Raw genomic sequence first — 21,358 nt, 5'->3', positions numbered from 1 at the left:
AAGAATGTACGCTCATGCAGAGTGAAGGTCAGCGGCTTTGATGTTTTGCTCGCGGCTGAAGAGGCCCGCGAATCGCACTGGCAGTAATAAGGTTCTATTGTTTTTTGACCTTGAGAGACAGGGACCATCCAGAAAGGAATTAATTTGAAGGAGGGGGCTATAACGTAATATGATAAGGCTGAAAATTCTGAAATTAGACAGTTTCATGTTAGTTCAGTATATGAAAAATCGTTGGCACGAACACAGTGGGATTTACGGACTGCATTACGCAGAGATACAATGGAAATGGCAGATATAATGTAGGTAACTCTTTAGACGCTTTTATACCTGAATGAATGAATGAATAGCAAGTACAACATTTGTGGGATCATCTTTCTACCGGGCACATGGGCATGCATGTGCCCATTCGACACGCATGTAGACAGTCATTTCTCAGTGGTTCAACGGTAAAAAAAATCATTTGTTTGTTTGTTTCCCTTGGTTTATTTTGTTAGTTTTCGCATTGCTTTTAGAGCCGAACATACTCCATTGCACTATCCTCACAAGCAAATTGTTTCAGCTCGCCCATAATAAATAAAATGAATAATAGTAATAAAGATCGGCTGGTGAGACTAATATCAATTTTTATGTTTTCTAAACAGGTACATCCTACCGTACTGCCACCTGTTCCAGACCCCAGCAGACAGATTTTTCAACCGCCAGCTGCAGCTTCTTGTAAACAACTGCACAACGTTGACCATTTTATGGGACGATCGCCAAGGGGCCATATGCGGTACTAGTGGCTAGAAGCAACCTATCGACCTTTACGGTGGCCTAGTGCCTAGTTGATGGAACAGCCTTGCGGTTCACCGTGCGTCCAAAGTGCTTCTTTTAACGAAAACCAACACCCTGTGTACCGAAAAGGAACAGCGCGTGACTCACGATAAACTTTTCCGGATTTGCGGATCGAGAGAAAAGAAAAAAAATTCCATTCCAATTTAATATGCCAATTGCTGAATATTCAATAAACATTTAATGTCAAATAAATGTACTTTACCAAATGTACCGTATTGCTGTTTGATTTTAAAGTACAGTTTCATATTCCGAATTGTGGCGCGCTGTGTTGTAAGTTGATCTGTGTTGGTTTCCGGGTTCTGTGTGAAGTCGCGTAGAAGACGACTGTGCGCGTTTGTCTACGCAGCACAGTAACGTCACGGAGAGAGGCAGGGAATATGAATGCTTTGATAATGTCAGGCTCCGGGGCGGGGGATATGATTTAGTGCTGCAAAAGCAGGTCAGCAAGGGCGATGCGGCAAGTGATAGGATTATCACAAAATGGCAGCGCCCTGGTGCCTGTTTTCGCATGCGTTTAATGGACGAAAACTCGGGTAAGGTCCATAGGAAATTTTTCTAAAATCGAGCGATTTAGGCTTAAAAACACATGGCCGACCCGTAGGGACAATAAACATTTTTGACAGAACCATTTCTTTAAATGCTTCTGCCATTGGGCTTTGGAAAATAAATGTCACCTTCAGACTAAAGGTTAAACTTGAGGTGTAACATGTGTTGGTTTGCCTGGCTAAGAGTGGAGTTCATGTTGACACTTGCAGAATTAACTTGGCAGCCAATAGGGCGTCTAGAAATTCGGAAGACATGTTTTCTGCACTTCTAATCATATAGTTAAATGATATCCAGCTGCTCAGTTTTTTTCCACCAGTCAAGAGACGGCATCCAGTTTTGGGGCCTCAGTTGTACTGTGCTTCTCCAGCCATGGGGTCTGGCATGGATTCAAATGCTCATAAATATTCCCCGTCGTCAGGCCGGGAATCCTCGGTATAGAAAAAATCAGTATCAGTTTCGTTTCTGATCTGTCTTTCTCAGTAGTAACCAATCACTGGTCTCTGGTTCATACTGCCCCCAGCCAATGACTGCCCTCTGCCTAAGCCCCGCCCCTGGCAGCCATCCTCAGATTTGTACCGCACGTTCAAGTGTTGGGAGTCCTCGTGCTTAGCTCTCGAGCTTTTGCTGCGTTTTCGTGCTTTTTTCAGGAGATATTCTAATTTTTTCGGTTAAATAGAGCCTCAAGCTCCGTTTCTACTTCCAATCAACGGGGATCCGTTTCTGAGTTTCTACGCCCCTCAAGGGTGAAGATTTCATCGAGTTACGCTTTTGGAGGATTCCAGAAGTTCCAAGGCCTACCCCGGACATGGCCCAGGAGAAAGGGAGCTCGACGCCCGGGAAGCTGTTCAGGACCTTCCCTGGATGCCAGCTTCAGAACGTTTTCAAGGAGGACGAACATTCGTTATGCCTCTACTGTCTCCATGAGGACAAGACGCACAAGGAAAAGGACTGCGCGTTTTGTGGGAACATGTCGGAGCGGACCATGAAGGATCACCACCTCTGTCTCGCCAACTGGCTGGAAGGTAAGAGCCCGCCAGGCGAGAAGAAGAAAAAGAAGTCCGAGCGGTCTTCTAAGTCCTGTGAGCGTGCTCCGGCGACGGGGGCCCAAAAAAAGACTAAGCACCGCGAGTCCGCGGGCACCGGGAGCGCCCAACGGTCAGGCTCCTTGGCTGCCAGGCAGGGCGCATCCTCCCCGGCGCCATCGACCACGAGCCAAAGCTCTGGCTCGGGCAAGAGGAAGTCCGAGAACCCAGCGAAGCTTCTGGAGAGGCCCCGGTCGATCTCGAAGATTCCGGCAGAGGGGGAGCGAGGCTCGGACCCTCCCCCCAAGGTGAAGGCCCCAGGCGTACAGAAGGTGACGTTGGCCTTAATTCACCCTGCTAAGACCTCGATTGAGGATGTCGCTGCGGCCCTGGCTCAGCCTGTGGAGGCAACACCAGTGGAGGCGCCCTCAGGTACCAGTCTCCCTGCCACCGCGGAGGGAGTCGCCTTTCAGGCCCATCGAAGACCCCCACGAATTCCTCGTTGGAAAGGGTGGGGGAGGGGTTGGTGGCCGTCGTGGACTCGGACATGACCTCTGAAGAGGAGCTCATCCAAGTCGTGGAGGAGGCCCAGCCCATCGGGAGGGATCCCGATGAGGGCGACGACAAGGGCGACGGTGACGCAGACGAGGCTCCTCAAGAGCCCTCGCTCCCGTCGTTTCCTGCACCGCAGGACACCTCAGCGGCCATTTTGTCAGCCATCCAGTCCTTATCCTCGGAGATGAGGACTAGGTTGCCCCTTCCCCCGACGGAGGTGCCTGAGCCAGACCCGACAGAGGAAGTGGAGCCAGGACCTTTGGAGAGCCCACCACTTAAGAGGAGGAGGACGCATCCTAGGCCTCCTCTCCCGCCTCTGCGGCCTTCTCTGCCTTCCCCCCGGTCCACTACCCACGGGGATGATACAGGCATGGACACGACTACGACCGGTACGGATGACGACGGGACATGTCCCCCGTCGCCCCCTGCCCGGGCGTCCCCGCCCGATGAGATTGGATCCTTCCATGCAATGATTTCCAGGGCATCCGAGCTCTTCCAGCTCTGCCCCGAGGAGTTCCTTTACCAACGGCGCGAGGCTAAAAGGAAGACGGTCCTCGCCGTACCGCTTCTTGATGACATCTGAGATGAGGGGCTCGCCCTCAAGAACACTGCCACGGCTCCTGCGAAGAGGGACCGGTACGAGAAGTAGTACCGGGTCCTCGACGCTGCCCTCTTGTGCCTTAGGGCGCAACCTACCCCGGACTCGGTCGTTTCGGCGGTGGCCAAGAAGAAAGCGGGGGGGGGCATCGGCCTCGACTTCAACCTCCCCTCCGGACGGCGAGGGTAGGAAGCTGGATGCGATGGGACGACGGGTCATCTCATCTGCAGCGACGACCATCAAGGCGGCCAACGCCCTGGCCACCGTAGCCCGCTACGACAGGGAGTTCTGGTTCAAGATCGCCCCTCTGTTGGACTACCTTCCGGATGCCAAGAGGGCTGAGGCCCTGGAAATCTTGCAGGAAGGTGAGATTGCCTCGGACCACGCCATTACAGTGGCTACGGACATCACCGACACCGGTTTCCGTCAGTTGGGCAACGGCGTTTGCCTGAGACGAGGATGGCTCAAGGCGACGGATTTCCGCCAGGACGTTGAGACCAAGGTTTTGGACATGCCTTTCGATGGGAACAACCTTTTTGGCAAGGCGGTTGATGAATCCCTTCAGGCGATCAAGACGGACACGGAGACGGCCCGTGCACTGGGTGTGCTCCAACAGCAACGGCCGTCCTTTGGGAGCTCCGGAGGCAGACAGGGTGCCTCCAAGGGAGCCGGCAGCAAGCTCCTCTACGTACCGTCAAGTGGCAAGGTCTTCGTCGCAGGAGGCCTACAGGGGACGCGGCAAGTCAGGTGGATCCCGCCGTCATCGCCAAGGTGGTCAAGGAGGCAAAGCGGCCTCCAAGCAAGATTGAACCGACCGTCGGGTCGGGCCCCCGCCGAAGCACCCTGGTGGGAGGCCGGCTGATGAAGTTCATTGGCGTGTGGGAGTCCATCTCCACCGACAGTTGGGTGCTGGACGCCCTGGCCCTGGGGCACGCCCTCGAGTTCCAGAAGAGGTGCCCCTGCATTCCTCCCGTGGCCAGGAAGGAAAATCACGTCCCTCAACTGCTGTTGGAAGTAAGGGCGATGCTCAGGAAAGGTGCCATCGAGCTCGTCCCGAAGAGGCTTCGGGGCTCCGGAGTTTACTCAAGATACTTCCTCGTGAAGAAGACAGGAGGATGGCGTCCCATCCTGGACCTCCGACGACTAAACAAATACCTCAAGACACAGAAGTTCCGGATGGTCACCCTCCAGTACGTGCTGGGACAGCTGGAGGAGGGCGATTTCCTGTCGTCGTTGGACTTGGAGGATGCTTACTTCCACATCCCTATTCTAAAGAGACACCAAAAGTTCCTCAGGTTCGTGGTCAAAGGGCGGCACTACCAGTTCAAGGCCCTCCCGTTCGGATTAAGATCGGTGCCCAGGGTGTTCACCAAGTGCCTAGCACCGGTGGCGGCGCGGCTGCGCCTGCAGGGGATCCACGTCTACCCCTACTTGGATGACTGGCTCATACGGGCAAGGACAAGGGAGCTCGCCGTGGAACACACTGCGAAGACCGTCCAGCTGCTCAGGGACCTGGGGTTCTCCATCAACTTTCCAAAATCCCACCTGGTCCCGTCGCAGGTCGCCCTGTTTCTGGGAGCACAGCTCGACACAGTGTCGCAGCGGGCCTCACCGTCGGAGGAAAGGATAAGGACCATCCTAGGAAAGGTGCAACGTCTGCTGGCCACGGACGTGGCCAGGGTGAGGTCTATCAAGTCTCTCCTCGGAATGATGTCCTCCTGCATTTATCTGGTGCCCCACTGCAGACTTCGGATGCGGCCCTTGCAAGAATTCCTCGACGCCCACTGGATCCAGATGACGGGCAGCTTCGAGGACAGGATCCCGCTCGACGAAGCGTTCCGTCAGGCGATACGATGGTGGGGTGTCCGCGCTCATCTGACAGCGGGAACAGGTTTCCTAGCCCCGGCCCACCAGGTGACGGTGACGACGGATGCCTCCCTGGAAGGTTGGGGAGCGCACACCGGGGGTCTCCACGCGAGAGGCCTTTGGCTCCCGGAGGAGAAGACGCTCCACATCAACATCTTGGAGCTCTGCGCAGTGTTCTGGGCCCTCAGGTCCTTCCTTCCGTCCCTCAAGGGCAAGGTGGTGAGGATCTTCACCGACAACACCACCACAATGTTTTACATTCGGAAGCAGGGCAGAACCAGATCCCCTGCCCTATCCAAGGAAGCCCATAATCTGTGGCATTGGGCCGTCGCCCAAGGCATGTTTCTGGTACCCTTTCATCTGGCAGGGATAAAAAACACCATCGCCGACTCACTCAGCAGAGAGCTGCGCTCGTGCCAAGAGTGGGAACTGTGCCAGGATCAAGTGGACCGACTCTTCCGCCGATGCGGCAAACCCCAGATCGATCTCTTTGCGACGGCGGCGAACTCCAAGTGCCGGAGGTTCGCCAGCAGGTTTCCCCAACCGAGGAGCATGGGCAATGCTTTCTCGTTCCCCTGGGACGGCCTGTTCCTTTATGCATTCCCGCCGTTGCCGTTGCTACTCCGGCTCGTCAACCAGCTCAAGAGGTCCCGGTGCAGGATGAGCCTCGTCGCACCGGTGTGGCCGAGGCAGATCTGGTTCCTGGACCTTCTGGACTGGTCAGCGTCCACACCAGTCAAGCTGCCGACGGACGCAGATCTTCTCTCCAGAGAAGGAGGCGCCATTCTTCATCACGAACCAGAGTCGCTGAACTTGCAGGCCTGGCTCCTGCAGCACTAGAGTTTGGAGGATACGACATCCCTGCCGACTGCAGAGAGGTTCTTGCAAAAGCCAGGGCATCCTCAACTCTCAAGTGCTACGGACATAAATGGAAGAGGTTCTCTGTCTGGTGCCGTGCACAGAAGATTAACCCTCTGCGGATTACGGCCCCTCAAGTATTGCCGTACCTACTGTCTTTGGCCAAGGCTGGCCTATCTCACGCTTCCATCAAGGTACATCTGGCTGCCGTCTCACGTTACACCAGAACCACAGGACGGGCGTCCTTGTGGTCTCATCGTCTGAAAGGACTGTTCCGATCATTCCCGCCGGTGAAGGCCCCGGCGTGGGAGCTCAACGTGGTGCTAATTAGGCTCATGGGGGGCCCCATTCGAGCCTATGCATTCAGTGCCGTTGAAGTTTGTCGTGGAAAACCGCATTCCTCATGGCCATCACCTCTGCACGACGCGTGGGAGAGATCCAGGCCCTGTCTTGCAAGCCTCCATACTTGACTTTTCACGACACGAGGGTGGTGCTGAGGACGCACCCCTCCTTCATGCCCAAGGTGCCGTCGGACTTCCACCTCAACGAGCCCTTGGTGTTGCCAGTTTTCTTCTCGTCGCCGGCTGAGAGGACTTTGCACTCGCTGGATGTAGCTAGAGCGCTGAAGTTCTACGTGGACTGCACGAAGAGTTTTCGGAAGACATCACAGTTGTTTGTGAACTTTGGACCTGTGAATCAAGGGAAGGCTCTCTCGAAGACTTCCATTTTCAGATGGCTCTCCGGCTGCATCATGCACTGTCACCGGTTGGCAAACCGACTGTTGCCAGGCTGTCCGAGGGCCCATTCGACCAGAGCGATCGCTGCTACTACGGCGTTCCTGTCTGGTGTGCCCCTGCTCGACATCTGCAGGGCTGCTACGTGGAGGTCGACGCACACCTTCACGAGATTCTACTGCGTCGACCGGGATTCCAGGGAGGAGTCCAGAGTCGGCCAGGCAGTGCTGCGCAACCTGTTCGCCTAAGGTGAGCCTGGTGAGGAGGTAAGAGTTGCTTAATGTTGAGTTGTTGTATTGCTTGATATTGAGCCTTTTGCTACCGCCCGTGGTTGTGCATGTGTATACTGCTATGTATTCTTATATTCATGAGCATGTGAATCCATGCCAGGCCCCATGCTGGAGAAGGAACAAGTTACTTACCTGTAACTGTTGTTCTCCAGCATGGGTCTGGCATGGATTCACATGCGAACCCTCCCGCCTACCCCTCTGCGGCTCTTCACTTGATCATACTGCCACTTCACGTGCTACCAAATCGGAGGATGGCTGCCAAGGGCGGGGCTTGGGGAGAGGGCAGTAATTGGCTGGGGGCAGTATGACCCAGAGACCAGTTACTACTGAGAAAGACAGATCAGAAACGAAACTGATACTGATTTTTTCTATACCGAGGATTCCCTGCCTGATGACGGGGAATATTCATGAGCATGTGAATCCATGCCAGACCCATGCTGGAGAACAACAGTTACAGGTAAGTAACTTGTTCCTTTAGATCATAGACCTTTTGAACACATGGCCACAGAGGACTAAAGGTTAGTAACTTGAAATGCTGCCCTTATGGTTGGGCTCACATCTGCTAGAAGGGTCAGTAAAATGTAAGCCTTTTCTTCTGAACCTTTCCCAGTCTTTCACAAGAACAAGGAGGTTTTGCAATGCATCCCTCCTTTCTTTCTCGGGTGGTTTCATCTTTCCACATTGACCATTCCTCTCTATTTTTTTCCATCCCCTTCTTTAAGGGCAGAGGAATCACTGCCTTGATTATTAGAAGGGTGCTAAAAATGTGCTAAAAATGTGAAGCTCTATTTGTGACGTTTTGTGGCTTATCACCAGGCCATAAGGCTTAAAAAGCTTAATAGCTTTTTGAAATGTTGCAGCATTTCTGGAAGTTATGAAACACAGAATAAAACTCTTCCCAAAGACTTGCATACTCATGCTGTGAAGGGAAGCCGCTGCTTTTCATCAAACTAACTAGTCTTGGGACGTGATCAGTGGAGCAGCCATCTGGTCTACAGCCTCTGCATTCTGCAAGCATTACTGCATGGACTGATGCAGCTTTCGGACAAACAGTACTGAGAAATCTTTGTAGAATAGATCTGATTCCTCTACCCTTTCAATTTGTGCTGTGAATTTGCCTGTTCAACATGGAGGAAAGGGAACAGGATGCTGGAGTAAGAATCTTCTCACTTCTGTATTTCTATTCCATAGCCCTCTTTCCTCCATATGCCCTTCCTTCCAGTCCCCTCAAACAAGCTGGCTCAGGCCTTCAGAGCCGAAAAGCAAAAAAAGGGGGACTAGTGGCTGGCGCTGGCAGCCAGGGCTTGTTGGCCATACACCACAACCATGCCCACACATGCTGTAGAAATGAAAAAGGGAAGGCACTCCTGTATTGCAAAAAGACTGTAATCTTTGGGTACAGGGGGGGATTTCCATACAGTAGGGTGGAACGGGGAATGAGGACTAGTAGTATAGAAGTCACCATGGTCAGTAATATTTTATTTGTGAAATAGAACCAGTTGACTCTTGTGCAATATAAAATGCTCATTAGAGTCTGGCAACATTATAAAATACTGACACACCTGCTGTATTATCTCCAATACTACTCCTTTGATTGGGCCTTCTTTCTAAAAGGTGTTCGTTTCATGGCATATGCCATTAATGCACAACCATAGCATATATTTGAAACATTGAATAATATGCCAAAGAATTACATTTGAAATTCATTTTGGTCTAATTTGATTAGTCTAACGTAGGTGTTAGAGTATCGTTGAATTGTGTTTGCTTTATATATATATATATATATATATTTGTAATTAATTCTGTCTTTTTTCCATAAAGTTCGTTTCATTTGCCAATGACTTGTTTGTTGTTCTGTGTAGATTTTGCAATGGTTTCATTTTTGTGAATGTTTCAAATGTATGGTATGGACTCTTGTTATTGTTTTGTTTTTTGATCCCCACTGAGTCCACACCTCAATTTGGTCTGTGGGTTTACCTCATTTTTTTGTGATAATTAATGCACAACCAAGCTGGCTAAAAGGTACACGTGCTCCTTAGACCATGCCTTCAACACCAGTGCCAGTTCGATACATAATTTGGTTGGTACTCCACAAAATGTTTGCAAAATCAAACTCGTCCATTACTGTTCTCATTTTCTCTACTGCTCTGTGCAGTGTCATGTGTCCCCTCATCAATAACGGTGGTGATTGGTTTCCATATGATTATCGAACTCCCCTGCTGAACCTGTGACTAAGCCCCTTCATTCACTAGGAACCTCTTTTCTGACCCCATAGTTAAGGAGTAGTAGAGGAGCCATCTAACTGGTTACAAGGTACTGTGGACCGGAAAGTGAGGCATATGGAAGTACATATAGTGGTTTATAGTATGGGTTCATTGAAGGACCATTTGAGAACATTTGTATAAACTATACTGGTGGTTTTCCGGTTCTACTCCCCTATATATCAGTGCTTGAACCTTGTGTGGCTGAAAGCTCAGAGTACTCAGTAAGTGATTACATCATGTGGATAGCTTTACAGCTAACAACTGCCGGCTGGATCTACCGGTAATGGCCCTAGGCCCATGTCGCAAAGGCATTCAAGCTGGGCTGTGGCTCCATTACTGGATGATCCATACAGCTGGAGCGGGTGTCATTACTGTTAGGACCCCAGGGTGTGGAGACCACAGTGCTAATAGCAAGTCATTTAAAAAAAGTGACCCGAAGCATGCGTGTGGATCGCAGTGGACCCAGTTAGAGAATTGGAAAGGCCTCCTACAGAGCCAGTCTTCCATTTCTGTGACTAGATGAAGAAAGAGCCCAACGAAGCCGGGAAAGGATTGGGGAGGGGGGATGATAGGGAAGATAAGTGCAGAAATGTAGGAGGGGGTTGGATTTAGGCACTGGTGCTGGAGGTCGCCAGGGCTATGCGACATGGCGGAGCAACTGGGTGATATGGAAGGTGCTGGCCACAGGATGGAATGTATTTCTGGCACCTTCTTCCCTGGTGCTAACATGTAATATAAATTGATATACTAAATGGAAAGCTAACCATGCAAAAAGATTTCAAGCTCAAACCTTGTAATATCTTCCTAAATTTCTTTTTTTTTTCTTTTTCAGGAAGTTCTAGGCTATAAAATTGATCACCAAGTCTCTGTTTACATTGTAGCAGTATTAGAGTATATTTCGGCAGATATTTTAAAACTAGCTGGAAATTATGTGAGAAATATAAGGCATTATGAAATCACAAAGCAAGACATCAAAGTGGCGATGTGTGCTGATAAGGTGGGTACCAACTTCTTTCCAATACTGTTTATTTAAAATATGAAAACCAAAATGATCATACAAGATAACAATATTTTTGGAAAGTGGTGTTGTGTGTTTTCTTTTGTAGGTAAAGACCAAAACTATGTTCAACTTTTAAATGTTAATGTGCCACATGTGGAGCATTCTAAAAGTCTTTGAAGGTTGTCTCGTTTTCTGGCTTACCTTGCACATGCAGTCCCTCCTTCTTTCCAACCCATGGAATGTTCTACGCTAGAATATATACCCGCTAAATTATTGTCCAGTAGGTATAAATACAAATTAATTGGTAGGTTGGAGTGTGTGCATGGTCAAAGACTTGGCCCTATCATGCACCAGTTAGACTGGTTGTTTCAATATATGTGACCAAATAAAGAATGTGAACCTGGAGTAATGTGTTTATTTTTAAGCCTGGATTATCTGCAATGGTATTTTTAGGTAAAGAATGATTTAGAACTTCTATAAAGAAGAAACAGAAAATATTTATACATAGATTTTTGAAACCCATGCGTTGCATTTTTCCCAATTTTCATTAATTTTGATTATTCTGTTGGAGCAGAGAATTCAAATGGGCAGGCACTGTAGGTAATTCTGAATTTGCCTAGGGTATTTCACAGCCCCTTTATCGTCAACAAAAACAGATGTCTGACTTGCAGATTGCACTATCCCTTTAGCCATGTTTCATTGTTTCCTGCAGGTTACATAGAATACTCCTACGTCCCGTCCCCTTTCCTCCATACTGGATAGGCGTCCCTCGCTAGGGACAGGAATCAAACCTTTTCACCAGAAAAAATGGTCTTCCCCTTTAAATTTAGATGTGTGCGGGGGTGCGGCCCTGGGAGCATGCGCTCCCCTGACTCTGCCCACTGGTGCCAATCCCCAGTCCTGTTTTCCGCATCAACGGGAACTTACTGCTTTCACCAGCGCTCCTGGGTTAGGCCTCTGGCCTTGTAATTCCACGCACTCTACCCTGGAAGACTTTTTCTCTTTTTTTCTCATAGCAATTGTCAGAGATAATACTTTGTCCTCTGGTTCCACGCTCCTCCCCTGTGCATGTTCTAAGGTGGGGTTTCAGCAGGGGTCTGCCCTGCAAGTGTTCCTTCCCCACGTGCTCTGCCTTTGGTGCCTTGGCCCTGACCACGGCTGGGATGGCTGTTCAGCGTGCAATGTATTGACCCCGCAAGCCCTGAAAAATTGTTTGGCCAAGTGGAGGGAGCTGTTAGAAAAATCACCCTCAGAGGACATCCTGACATATGTCAGGAGGAAGACCAGGCCCAGGGTAGGTACGCTGTTCTCCAGCATGGGGTCTGGCATGGATGCACATGGTCATGAATATTCCCCGTCGTCAGGCTGGGAATCCTCGGCAAAGAAAAAATCAGTTTCGTTTCTGATCTGTCTTTCTTAGTAGTAACCAATCACTGGTCTCTGGGACATACTGCCCCCAGCCAATGATTGCGCTCTCCCGAAGCCCCGCCCCTGGCAGCCATCCTCAGATTTTTACTGCACGTTCAAGTGTTGGGAAGTCCTCGTGCTATAGCTCGAGCTTTTACTGCGTTTTGCGCTTTTTCAAAGAGATTTCTCTTTTTTTTTGGTCAATTGAGCCTCAAGCTCCACCGTTTGTACTGCCGATCAACGGGGACCCGTTTCTGAATTTTCTACGCCCCTCAAGGGCGAAGTTTTCGTCGAGTTGCGCTTCTTGGAGGATCAAAACAAAAGGAGATGGAGTCATAGTTAATGTCAAACAATGCAAGAAATCAAACTATTTGTCACTCTGTCTACTAACCCACTAAATATGCAGTCAAAGATTTACTTGAACATGCATATTCCACGTGCTACGGCATCATCTGTATTTATCTTTGTTAGTCTGAATAAATTCTTGTTTCGCTTTTCACCCTTGTAGTCCTTAGTGACATTCTATTCTGGGAGCCAGCAGCCACCTGGCCCCCCTGCAAATGTGAGATGACCTTGAGTCACGCCTATGTCTACGGTAGCCTATGACTCTATCTCCTTTTGTTTTGACCTTATCTCTTAACCCTCTAGAGTCAGGCCCCCTTACAAAAAGAGGGTTTTGCCCATTTTTCTTACAACAGCTTCTTGGAGGATTCCAGAAGTTTTTGACACGTTACCTCGTGACATGGCCCAGGAGAAAGGAAGCTCGACACCCGGATCCAAGCTGTTTAGGAACTGCCCTGGATGCGGATTAGAGAATGTGTTCAAGGAGGATGAGCATTTGAATGCCTCTACTGCCTTCACGGAGACAAAACGCACGTGGTGAAGGACTGTGCGTTTGCATGAACATGACGGATTGGACTATGAGGGATCGTCGGACCAGTCACGCCAACTGGCTGGAAGGTAAGAGCCCAGCAGGTGAGAAGAAGGCCAAGCGTTCTTCCAAGTCCTGTGAGGGCGCTCCGGCGACGGGGGCCCAACAGCAGGCAAAGCACCGCAAGTCCGCGGGCACCGGGAGCACCGAACGGTCGTGCTCCTCGGCTGTCATGCAGGGCGCACCTTCACCAGCGCCATCAACCACGAGCCAACGGTCTGGCTCGGGAAGAGAAAGTCTGAGAACCCGGCTAAGCTTCTGGAGAGGCCCTGGTCGATCTCGAAGGAACCAGCCGAGGGGGAGCGAGGCGGTGACCCCCCCCCCCCCCCCAAGGTGAAGGCCTCAAGCGCAAAGGTGGTGAAGGCCTAGATTCACCCAGCTAAGGCCTCTACCGAGGTAGTCGCGACGGCCCTGGCGAAGCCTGTGGAGGCTACCCCAGTGGAGGCGACCTCAGGGCCCAGAGTTTCCCCGCCACTGCAGAGGGAATCCTCTTTTCAGCCCATCGAGAAGACCCCCATGAAGACCCCGGTGGAAAAAAAGGGGGGTTGGTGGCCTTTACGGACACAGCCTCCGAGGATTAGTTGGTGGAAGTCATGGAGGGCCTCAACAGGAAGTTTGGGGAGGCCCGTCACATGGGAGGAATCCCGACGAGGGGGACGAAGAAAGTGATGGTGGCGTCAACGAGGCTTCCGTGGAGGAGCAACCATCGTGCCCGTCGCAACCTGAGCCACAGGACAACTCGGTGGCCATTTTGATGGCAATCCAAACCTTATGCACGGTGATAAGGACGAGATTGCCCCTACCCCCAACGGACGACCCAGCGGAACCGGGCCCGTCGGGAAGCCCTCCAAACAAGAGGAGAGTTCATCCACCCCCACCCTTCCAGCCCTCACGGCCTTCTCATCCTTTGTCTCCTTCCCCTATCCCTGGGGATGACACGGGAACAGATGGGGCCACGACGGGGACGACGACGGTGGTGACAACGGGACGGACCTCCCATCACCACCTCCTCAGGCCTCCCCGCCCGAGGAAATTGGCTCCTTCCACGCCTTGATTGGCAGGGCACCCGAGCTTTTCCAGCTCTGCCCCGAAGAACAAAAGGAAGGAAGGATTCCTCTACCAACGGCGCGAGGCCAAAAGGAAGACTGTCCTCGCGGTGCTGTTGCTGGATGACATCTGGGACGAGGGACTTGTTCTTCTGAAGCACCCTTCCACGGCACCTGCCAAGAGGAACCGGTACGCGAAGAAGTACTGGGTCCCAGAGACCGCCCCTTTGTGCCTTATGGCACAACCGACCCCGGATTCGGTCGTCTTGGCGGCAGCCAAGAAGAAATCGGGGGGGGGGGGGGGCGCATCGGCCTCAACTTCGACTTCCCCACCATACGGCGAAGGGAAAGAAACTGGACGCAATAAGACAACGAGTCACCTCATCGGCGGAGACGACGATTAAGGCGGCCAATGCCCTAGCTATTGTGGCCCGCTACCACAGGGAGTTGTGGTACAAGATCGCCCCCTTGTTGGACTTCCTACCAGACAAGGGGGCAGAGGCCCTGGCGATCCTATAGGAAGGCGTGGTGGCGTCGGACCACGCCATAACGGTAGCCACGGACATTGCCGACACCGGTTTCCACCAGTTGGGCAAAGGCGATTGCCTCCGACGGCGGGGGTGGTTCAAGGCGACTGTTTTCCACCAAGACGTGCAAGCCAAGGTTTTGGACATGCCCTTCGACGGGAACAATCTGTTTGGGAAGACAGTGGATGAGTCACTGCAGGCCATCAAGACCGACACAGACACGGCTCGGGCCTTGGGAGTTCTGCAGCAACGACGGCCCCCCTTTTGGAACTCCGGAGGCAAGCAAGCTGCCTCCAAAGGATTCGGCAGCGGTTCCTCGACATACCATCAGGCGGCCCGCTCCTCGTCGCAGGAAGCCTACAGGGGACGAGGCAAGTCAGGTGGAACTCGCCGTCGTTGGCAGGGAGGCCAAGGCGGCAAGGCCGCTGCCAAGCAAGATTGAACCAGCCATTGCGTCATGGCCCCCACCGGAGCACCCCGGTGGGAGGCCGGCTGACGAAGTTCGTCTGCGCGTGGGAATCCATCTCCACCGACCGTTGGGTGCTGGATGCCCTGGCCCACGGGCACACTCTCGAATTTCTAAAGAAGTGCCCCCGCATTCCTCCTATGGCCAGGAAGGAAAACCACGTCCCTCAACTGCTGTTAGAGGTAAGGCCGATGCTCAAGAAAGGAGCCATTGAGCTCGTCCCAAAGTGGCTCTGGGGCTCCGGAGTATACTCAAGATACTTCCTCGTCAGAAAGAAGACAGGAGGATGGCGTCCCATCCTGGACCTGCGTCGACTAAATACATCAAGGCACAGAAGTTCAAGATGGTCACCCTCCAGCACGTGCTGAACCAGCTGGCGGAAGGAGACTTCCTATCGTCGTTGGATTTGGAGGATGCATACTTTCACATCCCCATTCTATAAGGACAACGAAAGTTTCTCAGGTCCGTAGTCCAAGGACGGCACTATCAGTTCAAGGCCCTCCCATTTGGATTGAAGTTGGCACCCAGGGTATTCACCAAGTGCCTAGCACCGGTGGCGGCGCGGCTGCGCCTGCAGAGGATCCAAGTCTACGCCTACCTGGACGATTGGCTCATCTGAGCTAGGACAAGGGAACTCGCTGTCGAACACACAGCGAAGACCGTCCGGCTGCTCACGGACCTGGGATTCTCCATCAACTTCCCCAAATCCCACCTGGTTCCATCGCAGGTCGCACTGTTTCTGGGAGCCAAGCTCGACACAGTAGCGCAATCGGCCTTGCCCTCTGAGGAAAGGACAAAGGCCATCCTGGGCAAGGTGCAGCGTCTGCTGGCCACGGACGTGGCAAGGGTGAGGTCCATCAAGTCCCTTCTTGGGATGATGTCCTCATGCATCTATCTAGTGCGCCTGTGCAGGCTTCGGATGCGTCCCCTACAGGAGTTCCTTGATGCCCGTTGGATGCAAGCGGCAGGCAGCTTTGAGGACAGGATCTCGCTCAACGAAGTTTTCTGCCAAGCAATTCGGTGGTGGGGCACCCGCGCGCCTCTCACAGCGGCACAGACTTTCAGACCCCAGCACACCAGGTGATGGTGACGACGGATGCCTCCCTGGAGGTGTGGGGAGCACACAACAGAGATCTTCACGTGAGAGGCCTTTGGCTCCCGGAGGAGAAGCCGCTCCACATCAACATACTGGAGCTCCGAGCAGTGTTCTGGGCCCTCAGGTCGTTCCTCCCGTCCCTCAAGGGCAAGGTGGTGAGGATCTTCACCGACAACACCACCACGATGTTCTACATCCGGAAGAAGGGAGGAACCAGATCCCCAGCCTTATCCAAGGAAGCCCAGGATCTGTGGCATTGGGCCGTTGCCCAGGGGATGTTTCTGGTGCCCTTTCATCTAGCAGGGATAAAAAACACCATCGCCGACTCACTCAGCATGGAGCTGCGCTCATGGCACAAGTGGGAACTACGTGAGGATCAAGTGGATCTACTCTTCCAGCGATGGGGCAAACCCCAGATCGACCTGTTCGCGACGGTGACGAACTCCAAGTGCCAGAGGTTCTCCAGCAGGTTTACCCAGCTGAGGAGCATGGGCGATGCTTTCTCGTTCCCCTGGGACGGCCTGTTCCTGTATGCGTTCCCTCTGTTGCTGTTGCTGCTCTGACTCATCAACTCAAGATGTCCCAGTGCAGGATGATCCTCTTCGCACCAGCATGGGGAGACAGATCTGGTTCCCGGACCTTCTGGACTTGTCAGCATCCCCACCAGTCAAACTGTCGACGGACGCAGATCTTCTCTCCAGAGAGGGAGGCGCCATCCTTCATCACGACCCGGAGTCGCTGAACTTGCAGGCCTTGCTCCTGCAGCACTAGAGTTTGGAGGGTACGATATCCCGGCGGACTGCAAGGAGGTTCTTGCAAAGGCCATGGTGTCCTCAACTCTCAAGTGCTACGGACACAAGTGGAAGAGGTTCTCGGTCTGGTGCCGTGCACAGATGATTAACCCTCTACGGATTACGGCCCTTCAAGTGCTACCGTACCTACTGTTGCTGGCCAAGGCGGGACTAGCGCATGCTTCCATCAAGATACACCTGGTAGCGATTTCCCGATACACCAGAACCACAGGACGGCCATCCCTGTGGTCTCATCGCCTGGTGAAGGAATTTATGAAGGGACTGTTCCGTTTGTTTCTGCCAGTGAAGGCTCCGGCCCCAACGTGGGAGCTCAACGTGGTGCTGACCAGGCTCATGGGGCCACCATTTGAGCCTCTGCATTCGGCACCGTTGAAGTTCCTGTCGTGGAAGACAGCATTTCTTGTGGCCATCACCTCCGCACGAGTGGGAGAGATCCAGGCCCTATCCTGCAAGCCTCCATACTTGACTTTTCACGAGACGAGGCTGGTGCTGAGAACGCACCCCTCCTTTATGCCCAAGGTGCCGTCGGACTTCCATCTCAACGAGCCCTTGGTGTTACCAGTTTTCTTCCCGTCGCCTTTGTCGCCGGCCGAGAGGACTTTGCACTCGCTGGATGTAGCTAGAGCGCTGAAGTTCTACATGGACCGCACGAAGAGTTTTCGGGAAGACATCACAGCTGTTTGTGAGCTTTTGACCTGTGAACCAAGGGAAGGCCCTCTTGAAGGCTTCCATTTCCAGATGGCTCTCCGGCTGCATCATGCACCGTCATCGGTTGGCAAACCGACCGTTGCCCGGCCGTCCAAGCCCATTCGACCAGAGTGATCGCTGCTACCACAGCGTTCTTGTCTGGTGTGCCCCTGCTGGACATCTGCAGGGCTGCTACGTGGAGGTCGACGCACACCTTCACGAGATTCTACTGCATCGACCGGGATTCCAGGGAGGAGTCCAGAGTCGGCCAGGCAGTGCTGCGCAACCTGTTCGCCTGAAGGTGGGCCTGGTGAGGAGGTAAGAGTTGCTTAATGTTGAGTTTATGTGATGCCTAATATTGAGCCTTTGCCACCTCCTGTGGTTGTGCATGTGTGTACTGCTATGTATTCTTATATTCATGAGCATGTGAATCCATGCCAGACCTCATGCTGGAGAAGGAACAAGTTACTTACCTGTAACTGTTGTTCTCCAGCATGGGTCTGGCATGGATTCACATGCAAACCCTCCCTCCTTCCCCTCTGCGGCTCTTCTCTTGGTCATACTGCCACTTTACATGCTACCAAATCTGAGGATGGCTGCCAGGGGCGGGGTTTAGGGAGAGGGCAGTCATTGGCTGGGGTCAGTATGACCCAGAGACAAGTGATTGGTTACTACTAAGAAAGACAGATCAGAAAGGAAACTGATACTGATTTTTTTCTTTACCAAGGATTCCCAGCCTGATGATGGGGAATATTCATGAGGATGTGAATCCATGGCAGACCCATGCTGGAGAACAACAGTTACAGGTAAGTAACTTCCTTCTCCTCCGCACCCCGCAAGGGCGACTCCTTCCCAGGGAAGCGCCCAAGTGGGAGTGGCCTTCCAGGTCCTAAGACCACTAAGGGGACCGCGGCTCCTAGAGCTGCCGGCCGACGGGCTGCGGGTTCGCAAGATAATCCCGGTCCCACTGCTGAGGCGCTGCAAGGCTGTTGTACCTGTGACCTCACTGAGGGATTTTGCTCTAACACCGGGCTCGCGCCCGAGGGGGCAACTGTACGCCGCAGTGGCACTATCGGCATTATGGCTGAGGGTACTCTGCTTCCCAGGTCTCTACCCGAGGTCCAGGGAATGCCTGCGCCTTTGCTTTTGAGCATGCAGGCGGAGACTGGGCCTGGCTCATCAGGCAGCATGCACGGGGCACGACAAGAAGACCGCCAGGCCAGACAAGATGGCGTCTCACCGAGAGCTGCCTCCTGGAGAGCAGATATGGGAACGCACGTCTAGATGGGACTGGACGACGCCAGTTACCTGTTCGACGTCATACCTGACCACATCGGTGCAAGGGTGGTACTCAGCCCCCAGCTTGGTGTGACAAGGACCGGCAAGACCTCAGCAGCCACAGGCCCCGGCACCTACGCCCCCAGGCCCTTCACCTGCATGCAAGGATAGTTTCTTTGAAAAGTTCCTTCCCCTCATAAAATCCCTGCAGATTGTCACCATCCTCAGTGGGGGGTCATCAAGGACATGCTCCCTCCGGTACCACCTCAGGCTCTGACCGTGGTAAAAACTCTGGTTCCAGTTCAGCCCTTGGTTCCCGTGATGGCCCTGCCGCAGCCCCCTCGGCAGCCCCTGGCACTGCCAGTCAGCACGCCACAGCTGCCTGCACCCAACACTCCTCCGACTGCTCCCGACCTGCAGGACACAGCGGGTGATATAGACCAGGATCATGAGACTTCCTCTTCTGCTAAGGCTTTCCACAAGAGGCTGGTGGGTGTGGCAGAATACCTGGGGATCCCACAGCCACAAATCGAACAACCTGAGGATTGGATCCTGGCCAAGTTGCTGACCACCCGCCCTGCCACAAGAACTGTGGTCCCCCTACAAAAGGATGTAGAAAGGATGGGTGAAGGCCGCACTCCACGCAGCCTACCAATAAATGCCTCAATGCCAAGTATAGGCAGGCGGAGGGGGACTCACTTATACTGTCGGTGCACCCCCAACTGCATTCCTGTTAGAGCTGCGGCCTCCCTTTATTCCAAACCGCAGTTTTCATCTGCCCCCACATCAGCACTCCTAGTATGCTGATGTGGGGGCAGAGTCCTACAGCAAAAAGATTTACTGTAATGCCACGCTACACCTGCACCAAGGCAACGCTGGCGCGATGTTGGCAGCAGAGAATCAAAAGCTTTGGTGGGAGGTTGCAGACTTCCTCCCAGAGCTTTTAGGGGCAGGGTTGGCAGATGTGAAAGTAGTTGCCCAGGATATCATGGAGTCCACAATGGTTCACATTGACACTATAGGCAGAGCTATCTGTGTCGCCACCGACATGAGGACAGCTTGGCTCAAGGCAACCATGTATCACCCTGGTGTGCAGGAGCCCATTCTAGACCTTCCTTTTGGGGCAGTGGGGGTGGACTTGTTTCACTCGACCACAGATGAGGAACTTGCAATAAGAAAAATAGCTCGCAAACAGCTAAGTCCTTTTCAATCCGGACAAAATATGCGCCCAAGGCCTAGAGCCAAAGTCACCCACTCTCTGACATAGCTCGCACTACCGGTGGCTTCAGGGACTTTTAGGAGCGATGCTCTAGACAGCCTGACCAGTCGCCTAGCCAACACAGGTGCAAGCAGCACGAATCCTCTCACAGGGGTTTTCCAGTCCCCCTCCCAGGCACCAGCCTCAGAGGGTTAAAAAACGGTGACAATGCCATCCAGATCCACAAGTCTCCGGTGGGGGGGCAGGCTAGCCCTTCACATCCATTCCTGGAGGGCAAGTTTTGCGGACCCATGAATCCTCTGTACTTTCCACAGGCTTCTGTCTGCCAATCCCTCCATTTCCTCTTTCCTCCCCTCCACTCCCACAAATTGGGACAGCAAATCTTTTGGCGGAAATCCACTCGCTCATCGTGAGTCAGGTGGTGGAGGAGGTTCCAGCTTCACAGCGAGGTATGGGCTTCTATTCCTGGATATTTGCCATTCAGAAAAAGAACCAGGCTGGCCTGAGTTTTTCTAGAACTATCTTCCTTGAACCTTTTCCTACCCCTTCAAAAGTTCAAGATGGTTACTCCAGCACTCATTCCGGAGAGACTGTGTGGGGGTGGGGGGAGAACAGGATGTGCTCCCTGGATCTGAAGAATGCTTACATCCCGATTTGGGAGCCCCATCGTTCGTTCCTGAGGTTCAGAATCATAGGCTTTCATTCTTTTTTTTATGACATAGAACCGCACACAAACTACTCACCGCCTTTCGAGTACATGTTTCAACATTCTTAGCTATAGATATCAATGTAAACTGGTAAGATTAGGTTGTCGCCCTTCCCACCCATTCAAAGTTCCACAGCCTAGAACACCTTTATTCTTGTCCCTCATCCCATTTGCCCCAGATCTTTATGGCTTTGGCAGGACAGCCCTGTGCAGTATATATATATATGATGTTCCCATACTGCACACATATCTACATCAGCTTACCACTGGGCCACCACTGGACATTCGGGTGACCCCCATCGTTGATCTATGTTGCCCTTGAACCGTCCGACCGCCGTGGATAGAAACAACATTTCCCACTGGCCGGTGATGTTTTTGTCCGTTATGCCCAGCAAGTGTAGTTTGGGGTCCATTGGCACAGTTTTACCCAGGCCATCCGAGAGTTTGTCACAACATTGATGCCAAAAGTTCCTGATCAGGCGACATTCCCACAATATGTGTATAAAAGTACCCTCCGCCCCTTGTCATTGTAATCAATTCGGGTCAGGGCCCTGGTTCCACGCAAAGTTCCCGTCAGCGAGAACATCACCCACTGTTACGATTCGGGCCTCCACCC

General features: G+C 52.6%; 1 protein-coding gene across 1 annotated transcript in view; it reads left to right on the top strand.

Moving 5' to 3' along the window:
• SOS1 (SOS Ras/Rac guanine nucleotide exchange factor 1) overlaps positions 1-21,358 on the top strand; it is a 2,649,334-nt gene that overhangs the window by 300,472 nt on the left and 2,327,504 nt on the right. Inside the window, exon 4 of the mRNA XM_069606702.1 lies at positions 10,400-10,564. Within this exon, the coding sequence (XP_069462803.1) occupies positions 10,400-10,564 (165 nt within the window). The remainder of the gene's footprint in view (positions 1-10,399; positions 10,565-21,358) is intronic.

This window comes from Ambystoma mexicanum, chromosome 4p (genome assembly GCF_040938575.1).
Source record: "Ambystoma mexicanum isolate Mex_15411 chromosome 4p, UKY_AmexF1_1, whole genome shotgun sequence".
Lineage (NCBI taxonomy): Eukaryota > Metazoa > Chordata > Amphibia > Caudata > Ambystomatidae > Ambystoma > Ambystoma mexicanum.
The sequence above is the reverse complement of the archived record's forward strand: the minus strand, read 5'-3'. Positions and strand labels throughout refer to the sequence as shown.